The sequence below is a fragment of the Centrocercus urophasianus genome, unplaced genomic scaffold, assembly GCF_019232065.1.
Source record: "Centrocercus urophasianus isolate 14NV4802_14NV808 unplaced genomic scaffold, USGS_Curo_1.0 seq_24, whole genome shotgun sequence".
Taxonomy (NCBI): Eukaryota; Metazoa; Chordata; class Aves; order Galliformes; family Phasianidae; genus Centrocercus; species Centrocercus urophasianus.
Window position 1 is genome coordinate 6,469,968 of NW_024884800.1, and position 18,829 is coordinate 6,488,796.

General features: G+C 34.1%; 1 protein-coding gene across 1 annotated transcript in view; it reads right to left on the minus strand.

The window, feature by feature from the left end:
- Positions 1 to 466: 466 nt before the first annotated feature.
- PCDH11X (protocadherin 11 X-linked) overlaps positions 467 to 18,829 on the minus strand; it is a 390,107-nt gene continuing 371,744 nt past the window's right edge. Inside the window, exon 6 of the mRNA XM_042825459.1 lies at positions 467 to 1,550. Coding sequence (XP_042681393.1) covers positions 1,159 to 1,550 — 392 coding nt within the window. The 3' untranslated portion in view covers positions 467 to 1,158. The remainder of the gene's footprint in view (positions 1,551 to 18,829) is intronic.

An 18,829-nucleotide genomic window follows, 5' to 3' on the forward strand; every position in this document is an offset into this window, starting at 1 on the left:
ATTACCTGGATTCTTCTTTCTCTGCTGAGAAATGTCTGTGATTCTCTAATAATAAACTAAGCTACCATGACAACTACTCCTTTATCTTCTAAGTTTGGGGTGAAGTAACTAATATTATCGCTAACCTGTTACTGAACACTTGCAATAGGTGATTGATTATAGCTGTAAAACAAACATATACATCACTATAATATTTTAAACACCAGTAGCTTAAAGCCACAATAAGACATCAGCCAAAAAACTACCCCAGTTTCCTACTGATTTCAGCAGTGCCCATGTAATTTTCAACTAACAGGAACAGTAGCCAAAGCAAGCTCTGCAAGATAAAAAATAAAAAAATAAAAAAAATTAGACTTATAGCCTGAAAAGCATATGCATACTGTGCTTTTATTATTGCAGAAAGGAAAATCTTAAAAAAAAATTAAAGAAAAATCTTGTAATATTTTTAGATCTATATTGCATCCTGTCCTGTTGTCTATTTCACACAGAAAAGCCTAGTAAGAGCTTTCTATTTCATCTACTGCATTCTTTCAAAGAATAAATACCTGTAGATTCAACCACTGAAAATTAAAATCAAAAGCAGCTGTCATGTCTTTGAGTACATTCTTCTCAATTACATGAAAAGTAAGTTTTGGTAGGAATGTACACCATCCTTCCAAAGTATGTCTTTTTATATTGTGTAAGGTAACCAAAAAAGAAATTGACCACTTGATCTCTGTTGGTAAGCAAATGGAAGGTGAAATCTATGAATACCTTATAAATTATAACAATGAAGACAGAAAAAAATTGGTAAGTTATGTTACTGCAATGTTTCCTAAGCTGTATTAAGAAATTGCTTTCAACGGGGAGGAAGACCTGCTAGCAGATATTTGTACCATATAGACCCATATTAGAAAATAAGCAGGTTTTTAAGGTTTTCTTTTGATTGGCTCTGGATTTTGAGTTTTCTTCCCTATTTTATATATTTTACTAAGAATTGGGGTGAATTTTCTTTAACTAAGTCCTAAGGATTTAGCTTTTCAAGTTAAATTTAGGATTCTATATACATAAATATTCACAAGCCTAACAAATTTGTATATGCACTAAGAACAGTGTTAGGCTGTGACTATATACAGTAACACCTTAAAGCCTGAAATAGCCGATTTGTCAGATATGCATTTATAGCTGGTGCTCATGGATAAACGTAGTGCTACTCCCAGACACTGCTGCCTGGTGGGACATGGCAAAATTTGCCAGAGGGATGACTTTGACAGAATCTTCGCTGGTGCACTGTCTTTCACAGGTGTTGTAGAACTGGGGCCTGGGCCCACCTTGGCCTTTGTCAGTGTCATCCTTTGGAAGGGGCCTCCCAAGAGTGTGTCGTCCGTCAGACCTGGCTCCTCGGCCCCAGCTTTGCTGGAAGCCAAATGATGGCAAAGGTGTGTTGGATTGTTGATACTGTGTCAAAGAAGGTGGCATCCAGCAGTTGTCAGAATGGCCCAGGATGAGACACTCCTGCGTGCAGGTTTCAGAGGCCTCAGCCAGGGCTTTCTGGAGATTTACTTCAATAGCTGGGAAGACAGAACAAGATAAAAAAAATTACCAAAAGATTTAAACAATGATGTACGTAGAGAATGAAGGTTAAGAAAGCAATCCCAGTTCTAAAACAAAGGATGTATTTTGGAAAGAAAATACCTGCAGTAATACGACTTAAGTGAACATACAGATGCTTTCAATTTGGAGGCCCACAGTGGTGACATTGGCAAGCATCAGAAAAAACATTAGCATTTTAAGAACAGATGATAACACCACTAGAGCCCAAGTAACTAAAGCCCTTACACAGTCTACATATAATGATGTTTTTACTTTCTAAAATTGTCCCTTTAGTAATAAAGCTAAAAGCTTTACAATAATCTAGCAATACAATACTTTTTTGCATTCATAAAAAAATAAGATTAAAATTAGATTTTAAAAATATGCTGTTAATGCTGGATTTTTTTTTTTTTCTCTGTTTAAGGAAAAAAAACAAATTTAATTTGGATATAGTCAAAGGTGGTACATTGGTTTCAAAGATGCACTCAAGAACTTTAAGAATGAAAGACAGCATTACAGTTATTTTAAAGAGGATTGATTTCTTGATGCATTCAATACTGGAAACCTTGAAAAAATCAAAGGGTAATAGCAAGAAAAGCTGTAACCTCTGTAGTTTACAAGTAATCGAACCAGAGCTCCTGAGTAGATGCAAGGTTTGTGCTCTTGAAAAGGATTACAGAAATGATAATGTGTTCAAAGGCCAACTACTAACTGAGAAACACATAATTTTCAGTACATAAAAAATCTTGATCAATTTCATTTAAATGACTGTGGTATTACTAGGTAGATTCAAATTAATGTAATTAAAATTCCAAAAATCATCCCTTGAAATGTTTTTCATATTATATATAATAATAATTTTATATTATCTTACTATGAACAGAGTTAAAATATGTCAGAAGAGAGGAAAAGTCTCCATTCAGGTATTTCACTGTGTCTTTTCACAAAACTTCAACACTATTTTTCTTTATGATAAAAGCTATGTATGTATTTTTAATATCTAGCTTCAAGAAAATAATCTTTAGAAATGGGTTCTGGCTCGCAACTAGCACAGAAATTATGCTGTTACAAATTACTTATTGCAATATGAGTTCTAAGTAGGAGCCTCTCATCTTTTGAGCTTTGTTTGTAAACAGATGCTTTATTTCTGCTTTAATTTAATGTTCTGTTTTTACTTTGAATGTTGAAATCTGTATAAACTACGAAGCATAAGTACATATTTCCATATTACATCTAAATACAAATGGATTTAGTTTTTCCTTCAGACATTAAAATACATAATGCTGCTGTCCAACATACAGGATGCATCTTTTTTAAGTCTACCACTTATAAGTAGTCAATTGGTTTCTTGCTGTTTCATTAATGTTATATTCTTGATAATTTCTCCTGAAGGACACTGTACATTGCATCTGCCTGTTAGGGAAATTAGTGTTTATAAATGTTGTTTTGCCCTAGTATTAGCATTTCAACATGTCTACTGTCATTTTGTCTCCATATGTCTGAATGTAATCCTGACAAAGCGTTGGCACCTTCCTGTTGAAATACTAATCCAGTTTTGATGGGTAGTGGGATATATAAATATGAAAACAATTCAGTAGAGAAAACAGTTCACTCAAAAAAAGTTACTACTGCTAGATTAGTCTAATCTCTTTGTGTCCTACTATGTGCTATTAGAAAAATAAATCTGAGTATATACAAGCTCTTAAAGTTCTTTAATTACCCAGGTTTCCTTCTCTTCTGATCAAGACAATTCACTGAAACCAGGTACATCCTTGACTAAGAGTTGAGTAACCCCTGACTTATGAACCCCTGACAGAAACTGATATTTTTGCATTTATTAACAAAACATCTTTGATACTCAATCCCTCAGTGTTCCTTTTATTTCAGGATATCACCTAAAATTCTTTTAATTAATTAAGCTGGAAAAATACAGTTATTTGTTTGGAAATAATAATTCTTATGTATTACTAGCTCCACATAGCAAGTAGTTACAATACTCGTAGTATTATCTAATGCTCAAATAAAAAAATAAAATTAAACAATTAAAATCAGCATTTGGCAATAAAAACATAACATTTAAGCTTTAGACAAGGCAATTACAGAAATAAAAGATAACTTAAAAAACATTCTTAACACCATCTGGACAGATCAGTGTGACAGTAACTTTGTGTCATGAGTTGTCAGACTGCATGCAGACTTGAAACATGCTAGTGTACAAAGAACAACAATGTTCTCAGGATGCCAGTCTCATTTATTATCTTAATAAAGGATTTGCACATGAGTTTTAGTTTTAGCAAAAATATTACGCAAAGACGCTATCAAATCGTTAGTACAACTCTGGGCACAATCCTATGATATAAGTACAAATTATTTTGGCTTTGAGGTTTGAGTTTAATTATATAACAATCCTGCACTTACAGACTGTTGAGAAGATACATTTTTTTGTAGCAATCATAATCTGTCAGTGTAGGTATTTGTAAGACGTAATCTTGACTGTCAAAATAATTCTATTTTTCATCACTGCTTATAATTAGTATATGCAAAATATACAGTTCTCATTAATTTTGAAGAGTTACTTCTATTTTCTACTGAGCAGCTCTGCAGTGCTGCAAGAGAACAGGAAATAAAAAAGTATTTAGGACATACAAGTACTTTTCTGTCTGACTCATTTTTTTTCCAACAGTAACAGTCAAGTTTTGTTTATAATGCACCACACTTAAAAAAAAATTATCGACCTCTACTGTAACTTCAAAAGAAGAACATGTTTTATAAAATGAAGAGGTTTTTTTGTTTGTTTGTTTTTTAATTTTTATTTAAAACATCTGCATATAGGCCAGGGCTGCAGCCCTGAGGCAGCTTTGAGGAGATTGGGTATGTATGCTGTAGGAAACCAAATTAACTAAGGGTGTGACCATGAATATATTGTGAGACAGGCAAGGTCCTCACTATTTACATTTAAAGGAATCTTAGAAAATCTCAGCAACTGATCTGTTGCAGTAAGAACTACTAGCAAGGACAATCGGGATGCAAAACAACTTCTATTTGGCATGAATTAGAAATAAATAAACAAAACCATTATTTTTTAGCAAAATGAAGTAAAAATGACCATTGGAGCATAATTTTTCAATGAACCAGCACAAAACATAGGATTTTTTTCTTCATGAATATTCACCAGACATTATCTTTTTTTGCTTGTTCTTCCAGGTCATGAAATGTAGCTTCTTTCAGTCCTTCTAATTCATTCTCCATTCTCCTAAGATATCATTCTTCTTCTTCATTAGCACTTGAAATCTTTCTCACTTGCTTCCCGGCCCTGGCAATCTATTGCCATCTAAACTATACTTTAGTTATAAAAATGTTACTTTTAACAATTCCTGCTTTTTATCAGCAGTAGAGTGTACTGCTAACGGTGCCAACTTACAATACAATGCTGCTGATTTCCAAAATTCTGTTACCAACTTAGAAAGAAAGGAGTCAATGTAACTAGCACTGAGCCTGGCTCCCCCTCCTCCATTTGCTGCTCACTTAAAAGGAGGGAGTCAGGCTGGCTCCACAGGGCATCCCAGAGGACAATATGAAGAGGAATGCAAGCACTGCTGGGCGAGAGTCAAGTTCAGTGCTCAACAGGCCATTTATCCAATGCTGTGTAAATTGACCACTGAATTTGCTGGATGCTACTCTTAAAGCTTCTTTTTGCTTTGCGTCTTTTTATGGAGGCAACTGTTTGTAATAGTTACTTTATGCAAGTCACTGCTAAATGTAGGTGAAAAGAAAAACTTTTGAGCCTTTCTCTCATTCAAAATTGGTAATATTGGTAATTATTCTTTCAGTCCCATAAGTATTCTGGTAAGAAAAATCTATGGAGTCTGCCTCTAACAATAAAGTTAAAGAAGGTTTCTGCCATTTCTGAGTATTTTCAGAATAGAGAATTTCTGTACTGAAATTGTCTAGTAACATCTTCTCATGTAAGAGATTCATCAACTACGACATGCAAGTAATATGAAAGAATTTTTAATTCATCCAACAGATCACACTCATACACATGTGAATTTACCAGTGTTGTTTGAACTCCATATTATTTTAGGAATGAAGCTGTTATTTAAACTGTCTGCCTCAGAACTAAGAACGTTTTTTAAAGAAAATGTATGTCAGTTCTTATGAAATGTTTAGATCAGAACTGTCAAATATATCTAAAAGCACAATAGTTAAAAGGCTTTCTTCATTGTTCTGCAGTCTTTATCATTTATAGGTCAAAACACTTTTCAGTAAGAACAATTATTTTCACTTAAAACATTGAGTTTCAACTCAAGTCAGGTAGCTACCCTTCAGTAAAAGCAGTTATAAAAAATACTACTTAATAGTTTTATGTTTGTTTTTGGTTGTACCTTTCTATGTAAAGTCCATGTATGGTATAGATGAAAATACAAATGCTGAGTATTCTTCTTGCATATGAAATAAAGCTAAAGAATTCTATAATGCTTTTTGCACTATCAGTCTACAAAATACATAGAATAATGCTGCACGCTTTGAAGCTTCCAGCTCAATATTGGAAGTTTAAGACTATTCCTCATCGAGAATTCTCAAAGGAAGACAAGCTGTTAATACAACTGTGTTACCAGCATTCTCATAATGCTGTGTACATTGCTGTATATAAGACACACTTTCTTTTCTACCCCTATACCCATATGTCCATACCAAACAGGAGGTGTACTACTAAGATAAGATCACAAAATTCATTACTTGCATTATGGAATCATGAAGGCTTAGGTTGGAAGGGACTTTTGAAGATACCTGGTCAAAATTACTGCTCAAAGCAGGCTATCTTGATCAAGGTATATGGTGTTTTTCCAGAAGTTTAGGCCAAACTTTAACAACTGCCTTATTGCCTTACATCTCCCCTGAAAGATTTCTTAACACATTTCAAAAGGGAGCTGCACATTCTTAAAGCTGACCAATCAACAGTGTGATTTTCTGGAGAATCCTTAAAATGTCCCTATCTTTATCCACATTAAATGTAATAATAATCAAAAGGAATTGGTAAATTTTCATTAGCAAAGTATTCATATTCCAGGTTTAGGAGCTTATAAATTATACTTAAAAATTTCAAAAACAATTTCAAAAAAAAAAATTAAAAATGGAATATAGATAGAGTGCTTGAATTTAATGCTGAAGTCTTAATGAAAAGCCTGTATTGAATATGATACATTTTGGATGCAAACCATTCAGTGTTGCATTTAAAGCACTCTTGTTTCATAATAAAGCAAGCAACAATTAGCAAGCAATTAAGCAAATTGCCCATAATTATGCCATTGCTGAGCTATTTTTCATATTTTCACAACACAGCACATATATGAATACATGGCTTGCAGTGCCAATGCTATTCTGTCAGCATCCAGAAGTACCTCTCATTTACTGAAGCGTTTCATATTAAACAGCTCCCATTGCACTTTCAGTGCTCTCTGCTCAGCAGGAACTCACCAGAGTGATGAAGATGACAATCTTATACTGCTCTTCTCAGCCAATGGCTCCTAAGGAATGGGTTGTGTTCCCTGCTGCACTCTCCCCCTTTCCTTCTCCCCCTCCTTCTTTTGCCCATGTGTATGTACTAAAAGCGGTACTCAATCTAAGCAAGAATTCAAGCATAATATAGGGAAATAATAGCCCAGAATCACCCTTGTGACCAAAAGCTGCCACTTGGGCAACATCATTTAGCAGTCTCTGCTATGTTAAGAGAACTAAAATGACATTAACAATAAGAAAGGAAGGGCAGAATAGTTTGTTAGTATAAACTGGGCTGTTTTAATAAGTTCAGGAGGAAGAAGCTTGAATGTAGAAACCCTAAATAACTGCTGCTATAATACATCTTTTTTAGCTTTTATAATAGAATCCCTTCAGGAGAAGCTTCCTATGAATATTTTATTTCCCATATATATCTTGGTAACTCAAAAACCTAAATAAATTACTGAAGTTTTAGCCTTTCAACCTTTTTATCCAAAGAACAAGTAGGACACACCACTGCCTTTACTCTTCAGCCTTCCATACAGGGCTTGCCTCTCTCATATCCCATGTTAAATTACACTCCGTGGAAGGCTGATTCTCCAGACATTCTGAATATGCAATCAAGAGGCATGCTGGAAATAACATATCTCTGTGTGGCCATCTTGTGCTCAATAGAATTGCTAGAATATTCTTCCATTCCAGTCATCACCGTTACACATCCTAACATCCATGCTTTTAATTTGAATTTAATCCTAAAAGCTGTCCTGAGTGAAGCTTTTTATTATAAAATCCCACTGGTGTGAAATGTGGATATTTTGCATCTGGCTTCAACTAGTCTAACAAACATTATTAAAGATGGATAGGGAAAGCTGGTGAAGAAGAAGACAGAGAAGGGAGGATGAATCAGGGCAAAAAGAGAGAACATATGGTAATTCCTGTATAATTAACTACACTTGTGAAGTGAAGTGAATCTTTCCTTCACAAATAATAGCCTTAGAAGAAAAAAAAAAACAAAAACTAAGCACATTACTCTTTCATTAAGCTTCTCATTGTTATTCTGACTGGAATTCCAATCTTGTATTAATCAAAACCAAGAAACTGTTTAAAAGCAACAATCTCCTAAGAAGTTTGGTTTTCAGTAATTGCTGTTTTCCACAGAAAGATATTTCACTGAAAAAAATAAGCTTCTGAAAAAAAACTGAGCTCCTCAAACACCTGCAACCTCTTTTGCTCAATGCTAATGAACATGCATGTGAGAATATTGCAGAGTGCATGGTATTGACCTCTCTTCTTTCAGCAGCCCAACTGTATTATTGACCTTTAATGTATGGGCCTTGTTTACAGCAAAACAAATATTCTAATTTGCAAAAGACATATGTTTCTTATATTGAGTCATCAATGAGAATTTTAACCATAACTTGTAAAGTATAATGAACATCTAAAATGAATAGCCTAAAATCTAGTCTATTGATTAAAACAGTGAGTAATACAATGTTCTTTATTTAATATTTAATTAACTGCTTTACATTTGTGCTGAAGCTTTTTAATTATTAATACGGAGTTCATTATTTAACACAGAATATAAATTTAAATTCGAATCAATTAGATAAGGTGAAACTACACAGTGAAGAATGTTTTTTCCTGCAGCAATAACCTTCGACCTGGAGACAAAGAGTGAAATCTGTACCTCTTCTCCCACACATACATCTTCAGTGGTATATATCAAGCTTTTCTACTGATGTAAAATTTCTGCAGTAAACCCAATATCCCGCAAAAATATGCTGGATGAAAAAGAGTTTCAGCAGTGATTTTACAGCTGGCCCCTGGAAAAGAAAACACTTCCAGTACCAGCTTTCTGAAAGACATTCGTAACACAGCAAAATTTTCTTCCTCTTGATGTGTCAAACTTCATTTTAAGCCTCTACAGATAAAATTATTGTTTGCGGGAAGGAAAAGAAGAGTCTATTTAAAGTTGTAGATACCCAGCAATTATCATCTTGGAATAACTGTCTCCTAAGTATTGTTTTTATCTTAATGTGGTGGGCTGACCTCAGCCAACAACTAAGTGACACACAGTGGCTCACTCACTCCAGCAATCCCAGCAGGATTGAGTGCAGTGAAAACCTTATATCATTCTCTGCTTCTCTCATCAAAGCCATTTTTTACAGTGATCACAAAATGGAAGGCATAGTAACGCTAGTATATCCTCAAGTGTTTGTAGAGAGTCTGAAGCAATAGATACAATACTTATTTCACTAAGTACTCTGTAATATGATGATGTTTCTAAGGCCTTACTGTCCAAAAATATGTGTATTCATATATAAAAACTAGTTTAATGCTTTCTTAAATATCCTTAAACATTACTTGAAATATGTGATGCAGAAGTTCTACGAGGATTAGTATAACTCTTACCAACTTCAAGAGATTAGATTGCAAATGTGTTGTAAAAATTATTTTCCATAGTTATAGTGGAAGTCACCCCTTAATGTTATACAAGTTGCCTCTTGTTTCCTGCTGCTTTTTTGACAATTAACCCCCTTTGGATATTTCCACTAAGAAGTTACATCTAACATTTAACTATCTATGCCAAATAATATTAGAAAAAAGTTCTAAAATAAAACAATTAAAAAGATAAAATCTGGAATAAAAATGCCTGCATATTTATTTTCTCTTTATTAGAACCACAGACATGTTTGTTACCTTAGAAAAAGTAAGGACACGTTAAAACAGAAGAGGGGCCGATTGACAGAAAATTCATTTAACCAATACTGGGTAATAGTAGACACTCTGAAGTAGCATTTGTATCTCCTTTTTTGTGATCAAATACTTATCCAAATGCCTCATTAGGAATGCACATGAAGAGCCCTTACCAATTAAACAGATGTGTTTTGCTTAAGTTCATTTATTTATTTAATCAAGAGTCAGTTCAACATGATATGTTCTCTCATTTAATTCAATAAGAAGAAGCTTTTGCATGTGGGTTTGCTGTGGGATTTGGTAGTGTATCAACATTATTTTGAGAGGCACTGAATGGAAAAAGAGAGTGTATTATACAAAGGAAATATGTGCATTGCTATATGTTCTCTTCAAAAAACAGGGGAAAAAAATTTTTTCCTATATTAATGTCATACGAAGAGCTTGAGGTTTTGTTTGTACAGCACTCCTCAAAATGCAGTTTTTTAAGCTCGTAATTTGAAAATGAAATTTATTTAGCAGTCATTTCTGCTGATAATTCATAACATCTGTTTTTTCTCTTCTTCCAACCTTTCCAAAGAGATTTCTCCCTTTTTCATTCATACTTCCATTCTTGCATTCATTCACAAACACACACACATATATATATATACATTTAAGATTCAGAAAAGAAGACAATTACTGTTTACGATACCTGGACTTTAAGTATACAGGGAAGATTACACCATGCTCAGTTTTTTAAGGCCAGGGGGGTGGGGGAGAAAGAGAAGTGTGAGAGAGACAAGCAAGGGTACAGAGAAATAGGTCAGTGTTTTTGTGTTGTTTTAAGTTTTTTTGTTTTTACAAATCACTAAATACTTAAAGCATGAAGATTCATAGAGAGAACTAAGAATCACTAAATCTACATAAACTCATTTACTATGGAAACAGCAGAAAATACGTTCTTTAAGCTTAGGCAGTGAACACTGCAATCAAAAAAATCAATTACCTTTTGTGGTTCTCTGGCTAGAGAACAAAGATCTATCCTCGGAGACAGGAAAATAGATGAACTTCAAAGAGATAAGGGAATAGAATTTCTAGGTAGAATAGGGTCAGTAGCGTTTATTCTTGATAAATGACCTCCATCAAAATATTAGTGTATACTCATACTACTCTAATAATGAATTCTAACACTCATGAATTAAGGAGATCAGGCCAGCAAGTCATCCTCAGCAGAGTGTAGGATGATGAAGAGGACAAGAAGTTCCTCTTCAGGTATATTTGAGATACCTCACACACAGCATCAAGGGATCGGTGTGGGATAAAATAACTACATTTCTGCTTCAGTTTTCAGTATTTACACTCTTAATTCACCTTAATAAGTTTCTTAATGCATTTACCAAACTGGGGCTCTGTTTTCAGAAAGTTCAAAGATCTATTATTTTCAATAGTATTGAATTTACAGTAAAAGTAATCAAGATAGAATTCTAAGCAGTTATATAAAGTAACTGAACAATTGTTTGCAATTGTTCATAGTTCAGACGTATTAACGAAATCTTTATTTTCAAAAGGAATTCATAAAAAAACAGATGCTAAGTAAATCAGTAAGTGGATTTTTCCTGTGCCATCCTAAGAGATAGGTAATAAAAATGTGTTCTAAAAAATTTTGCTTTCATCAGGCATAAACAAACAGAAATTTGAAGTCAAAGACCAGTAGAGCAGCAAACAAAAACCCTTACAACATTCTTCAAATATTCTGTGCTTTTATGCTGTGAGCCCAATTGCATTTCAAGAAAACAAAACATTTCCTTTATTAGAATGCAAAACAAACTATAACAAGGTTTTGTTTTTATTTTGAATATTACTCAGACTGTGAATATTTCTAGATATTTTCACGATGTTCAAATGTAAATACCTATGTAATACTGCTTATTTGAGTGCTGTTAGATACTGCATTTGATTGATCAACAGTATTAAAACTATCTACTTGAGTTCAGTATGCAAGTAAAGCTGGCTGAAGCTTTTCTGGCAAAGCAGTTTTCCATCAAAGTTGTTTTTTCAAGTTCACCTGTTCTGTGACAACATTGATTCAAATGAAATTTTGGGGTACAAAGTATAGGAACTAATAGTTTCCATTTTTCCTCCTTATTTTCATGTGGATTTTTCAAATATGAGAATATCTGCTAGTCCAACATTATGCAGTAAGGACACTACTGAAAGGAAATGTTCTAATTTCACCAAAGCTTTTCCTCAGATTTTTCATTTCACAATGTCATGTTCAGCTTATGATTCTGAAAAACAGCATTACTTCCAGTTAACTGCACCTGCAACACGGCCTTAGCACAATCCACATTCATTTCCATTTTCTAAATTTCATATGACTCCCCTACCATTACTACAGAAGGACAAGCTTTATGCTCCACCAAATTCTGTTTTGGAGGATTTTCAAGTTTTTATGAATAATTATTTTAGAAATATTTTAAAAATAACTACAGCAGAGTCAGTAAGTCACACCCTTTCATTCCCCTGTACTGACCAGTAGCTTGTCAGATCTCTTGTGCTTATTAAAATCCTTACTCACAATGTACAAACTTGTGCAAAGACAGACAAGAGATGTAAAACTCTGACATTTCATCTCTCCACAGGACAAAAGGATTCCCCTCCTGCAGCTTCTGTCCTCCCCTAGACGACACTCTCCTCCATATGGCTGAAGCCCAGGTGGGTTTGTTTCTTGGAAAACCCTCTGAATTGCAGGCTCCTTGATAGCTAGACAGCATTTTCTAACCAATTTTTCACAGCAGTTTTCTGTCACTACCACTTTGTCAATCTGCCACAGATTGCCCTCTGTGGAACCATGTAGCTACTCATCCCTTCGATAGAGACTCCCAAAAAATGTGAAAGGGCCATGTTTGATTAACAACTTTCTGATTGCTGTAAAAATGAAATTTGAAAGGTAATAATTACACTTGTAATTACTTAGGTCTAAATCTCTTATGTCTTCTGTTCTCCCTCTTTCTGGGCAGCTGGAGCAACGACTCATTAATAATAATAAAGTCATTTAACCCTGCAGGCACATTACAAGGAGAAAGATGTCATTTGTCACCTACACAAATAGAACAATCACTGAAGGATACAGAAAGAACACTATTTCATATTTATTGCAAATGATAAAAGGGACATTTTGCACTCATTCTTACCATGACATCCCAATCTGCTTTTAATTATCAGCAAACATAAGGGAACAGCATACAACATATGAGGGGCTACTAATAATGCATTGTCCTGCGGTGACATTTCCATAATCACTTTAAATCTATCCTATACATATGTACTAGTTAGAGCTTTCTGCTCATGAAATCATACCCCCTAGTAAGGAATGAATTATCCTTTGCAGATTTAGTCACAAAAGCAGCTTTCTCCAAGATCTGAGGGTTTGACAACTGACATATGTATTACTGCTACTTTAAATGATAAGGTTTGGCATTCTATTTCACTTATGGTTGAATACAGCTTGATTTATATTTAAGTACATTTGTACATTTGAATTCTTTAAGCCAGGATCTTTAGTTATAGTTTCTACTGGTATTAATTCAGCCAAGGACCTTTGCAAGTTGCTCAATTTTGCAGTTTTTCAGTATTGTTCTGAACTTCACTACAAGAACTCTGTGTGAAGCATTCTCTATTAGATGATACAAATGCCATTATTCATAGGAAACTCGTGTCAGTAACTCAGAATTCATGTATTTTAAAAACAATCACAGATGGGACTGCCTGTCTGTGAACTAAAATTCCGAGAAAGAGATGAGGCTATTCTTCCCCTAAATAATTTGTTCAGATGTGAAACCTTGAAGAAAAACACAAGAAACTTTTACTGTGATATTATTATAAAAACAATTGAAAGGAAGTTTCATGTAAATAAAAATCACTACAATCTGAGTTTCAGCTCCTCCAGGAAGAACTACAAATTCTTTTTTGCTTTATGATCAGCACTTATCTGACCATCAGGCATCTGGAAAAAACAGCGAACAAATTTTAACAGTACGAAGTTATAAACTGTTACTGTGAGGGGCAAAAAGGAGGTAAGCAAACCTCCTAAATCTGTTTGTATTTTCCCTAGGTACCACAATAGGCTACATAAAGACATTCTTTAAGAAAGTTAAATAAGTAGTGTTAAAAAATAAGGCACATCAGGAAGGAGTAAAATGCACGGAGTAAAATGCATATTTTCACTCAAGATAGTGACAACACAGAAAAGCTTATACATGGAGTGAAATGTTTTGTCAAATTGAAAAATGGAAATAATATGAACACTACAATTTTCACATCAATTCGAGGTAAAATGTTTTGAATTACAGTCATTTTAATCTTGTTTTATAAAGAAAATTACTTCAAATGGGTGATAATTTAAAACAGCATAATCCAAACTCATTGTACTCCAGTCAGGCATAGAAGTGAGAGTGGCTCTGAGCGATTCGGAGCAATCTCTATACAGTAGCTCAGAGCCTCATTCAGAATAAACATTTGAAAGAAATGAAGGGATACTTGACCAGAGTTTCCATCTGATGAGTACAGAACCACTTACTGACTGTGATGTTTCCTACTTCCTAACTGGGATTTTTTTGGCACTGCTAGCACCTTCAGAAATTTTGGCATGATTCTGCTGCGGTAATACTTCTCAAAGTTCTCTCTTTAGGTAATCAGTTGTGACCAGTTACTCCAATGAAGTGGAGCTGTTTGGTTTTAAGTTTCTCATATCACTTCACATAAACCTTTTCCAACTGTTAAGAAATTTTTGGCACATTGAGGACTTCTGTTGGTACGACAGGAATGTGCATTATTTTACCTTTTTCTTTGTTGAAAAAAGCTCTCAGAAAATACACTGCTGAGTTTTAATTCTCATTTAGCTTCCATTGAACAAATTCCCGCAGTGGCTTTCAGATTTTCTTTGACATTCTTCTCACTTCTCCAAAGCATTTTATGATTAAAATATAAAAATACTCTAATAAACAAGGGTGATATGTGAGTAGTTTGTATTTTTGAATCAGATAATTTTCTCAACAGCTGGACAACTGACGTGTGATGGGAATAATCTAGGTCATATCTGTGTTTAACACAATTTTTTAAAGTAAGAGATTACTCATAATTTTAAAAAAGACAGTTTCAGGGAACAATTATAGCTATGATTATTTGGAATAATTTAGAGTGAGCAATATCATCCTGGGAAATGTGAATAAGCATCTGCTGACAGGATTTTTTTCAGCCCATTTCGATAGTTGCCAGGACATCCACAAGGATTACTTTAACTGTTGGAGGAAAGTGTTGGTTTTTTTTACTTGCTGTTGATTTTGTTTGTTTTTTTAGAAATACTTTTGAGCACACCAAGTGTGGAGTATAAAGTCAGGTGTCCAATTCGTCAGGAAAAAAAAAGTCATTATTTAAAAAAAAAAAACTGTTTTATAATCGGAGCACAATGCTGATTAATCTCTAAATTATGCTTTCTTGAACTTAGTTATACAAGTATCTTTCTCTTATCACCACAAGCTGTCTAAATTGAAGATTCTGGAGATCTATTTGTGGAGCTTTGAATTTCAGAGTGTAGGTGTTAAGTTTTCACTCAGCTCTTTTTAATAACAAGATGTCCTAAGATCAGACAGTAATTTTATTTATATACATTTAATACACCATGGCTTTCTTTACTAAAGTGATTTTCACTCCTATTTGATAATATTTGATATAAGTATATTTATGCTAATAAAAATGTAATATCTATTAAAAAATGGAGTTAAAAATTAGCATTCTGATTTGTCAAGGAACTTCCCACTTTCCTTAATACATGAGATTTAATTAGCCATTTCTCTATTGAATTTGGAAAAAGATCCCATAGAAACAAGGCTTAGAAATGCTCAATTTGTATGAAGTCACTAAAAGGTAGCATTTAGCACTTTTAGAAGTTTAGTTTGTAAATCTGGGATGTAGCAGACATGCGTTAAATAAAATAACATCAGAACAATTCTTGTTAGAAATGGCAGTCCATATACTGCCCTTAAATGTAGTTTATAGAAGCAGATACAAAAAAGCACATGCTTTATGTTTCTTTCTTTTTTTCATAAGCTTTACAGAAAGGATTTTTTAAGTCTAGGGTAAGTGCTGCTCTGGCAGATGTATGTCCAAAGCTCTCAGCATGTTTGGCACACAGATTTCTTTTTAAAAGGGTTCAAACCTGAATTTCAGGAGCTAATGTTACTTAGGCTTCAGTAGAATAATATGACAATCATCTTTTCTACAGCAAGTATGGCTGGCAAGAGAACTTTATATCTGTATTCCAAATGGTTGCTTTGAAATCTTTCTGTGTTTTTAATTAACCATAGAATACAAAAAGACCTAAATGAAAAGCTACCAGTCAATTGCTGACCAAGTGTTCACTAGACTGTTATTGAATCTCTTCAACTATTTATTCCTTAATTCATCTTTAGTCTCCTAGAGATGTCATTAATATGCTCAAAGTTAACTCATTATCATCTATTGCTTCTATTCAAGCTCATGTTAACAGAATAAATTCATGAAAAATGGTCTGACTTGAAAAGGAAGATTTGGATTCTGACAGAGAATAATTTATCATGGCTGGGTAAAAGCCTCCCACCAACTGGGCTTTATGAATGCTGGGAGATGAAACTGTTCTGCAGAACCTCTGCAGAAAAGGATATTAAAGTCTCAAGGAGAAAACAAACAAACAAAAAATACAACGCAGGCCCTACTGCCAAAAAATGTAGGTTCCTGACATGGATTCTCTTTTATTTTTGCACTCACTCACTGGTCCTTTATCTCACCTTCTGTACTGCCTTGAGGCAGAAGTAATCATTAAGGCTCTGCTGTCCATTTGCATACCACAGAGCCTGTGACACACAGACAGGCACCATCACACAAGGACAGGAGTGACACTGACAGTGACTTTCAAAGCTGTACAGAAACATTACTTATACTTGAGGGTCACAAATTGTTAATCAATAGATCCATGAAGCAAAAGTCTTCACAGTAATGCTGCATAATGTACCAATATTTTTTAGAAAATTGTTTTGTTGTAATTATCACATATAATGGTAATTAGTATTGAGTAATCTACTGCTCTAAGTTTTATACAATATTTTCTAAACACGGTTTATGTGTAGATACATAGAACAGCTGGATATAACAACATTTATAACATGTCTTAGGTGCTAATAAATTGCTTATTCCCAATGTTGTTTTGGGCATGTCTTTTTTTTTTTTTTTTTTCCATTTCCAGTCCATAATATAGTAGAATTGGAAAGCATTGAGATACTATCATGCATATGGAATATGACTTGTGCAAATTTATTTTAAGGCCTGGATACATTTGATTAATCACAATATTTCAGTCAATACACTAGCCAGTGCTGTTTCACCTAGCTACTGTTCTTACTCTCTGCTGTAGCAAAGGGGGAATTTTCCCTCACCTGTACTAGAAGCTGCTGTATACTGGACATGGACATTTCCCTACAGAGTTGTTACTCCATTTATCTATCACTTTATAGACTTACACTCTAATTCTCTATGAATAGGAGCCACTTTTCTGTTTCTTGTCTTGTCATAGTATGAGTAATTATGCAACTTCAGGACTTGAGGAACTTAATTTCCCTAGGGAAGGGAAAACAATAAAACCAAAAAGCTAGCAGCAAATACATCAGACTTGCTCAAGTAATACGAAACTTACCAGGCCTAGATATTTTATAGATTATCTTCAATGTGTATTATGATAACTATTTGCAAATGGGAGTAAATTTGAATATCAGTGTATATATGTAAGTTTATCTGTCTGATTCAATCAGAACACACATCCTAGTTCTCTTCCCCCTTCTTTATGCTGCATTCCAAAATCAAATGGAATTGTGATTTCAACTTCACTGCTATAACATTTTGGCATTCCTATTTAGATTGAAGATATATAAGATATATACTTATTATATTAATGCTGTCAATCTGAAAAAAATCAGTGGGGTGAATATGTACCAGTCAAGTGTCTGACTGGTACATGATGGCATGCTGAAGAACTACTACTGAAAAGGAGTTAACGTTTTTCCCTATGAAGCACCAAAAAGTTAGGAAGTGCAAATTCTGCAGTATTAATTCAACTCCCTTGTGTAAATACGTTTTGATGAAAATTTTAATTAAATTATCATAAACTATTTTTGTCAGAGGACCCTTGGGCCCAATTCAGATAGTAAATAGTTATTCGATATTTCTCTTTATCTACTTTAATCAGCATGTGGCCATACACCTTTTTAATTAACACTTTCAAAGCCTTGTCATGAATGTAGATTTCATTTTTTATTTTGTTTTCACAGCACAACCAAAATTTTCATGAACACGAACGACATTCCACTTGGAGTATTTGTTTTACTGAGGCTCTTTGATGGGAGGAAGCTGAGGCATAAAGAAAATCCATGTCTCTCTTTGGCTCAGGGCTTCAGAGCTGACTTCAGATGGGGTCTCAAGGACATTGTAGAAGGGGAGAATCACCTCCACCATCCTACTGGCCACACTTCATTCTATGCAGCCCAGGACACATATGGCTTTCTGGCCTGCAAGTGCACACTGCCAGCTCATGTACAGTTGTTCATCCATCAGTGCCTTCAAATCTTCCACAAGGCTGCTATCAATCCATTCATCCCACAGTCTATACTGGTGTTTGGGATTGCCTAGAATCTGGTGTGGTTTGTGTAGTCTCAAACATGTTCAGGACCCTCTGGATACACCCAGTTTTTAGCAAAAAAAATTAGTTCTCTCTCTACCAAAGTGCTGTGTTACACATATTTTAAAGAATCTTGCAGCATAAAAGGGTATGGTTCCCTTTTGTATCCATTTAAGAAACCACTGTGGTTTTTTTTACCAGATTCAATAGTACAACCATCAAAACTTATTTTTGCCAACAACCTTCTCCTAGAACATTGTGAATTTATTGACTTACTTTAAAATAATAATTGTAAATAGAATTTATATTTTAAAACTCATTGAAAGCAAGAAAGTAATGTTTCTGACATTGCTTGAGACATTTAGTTAAGAACAGATT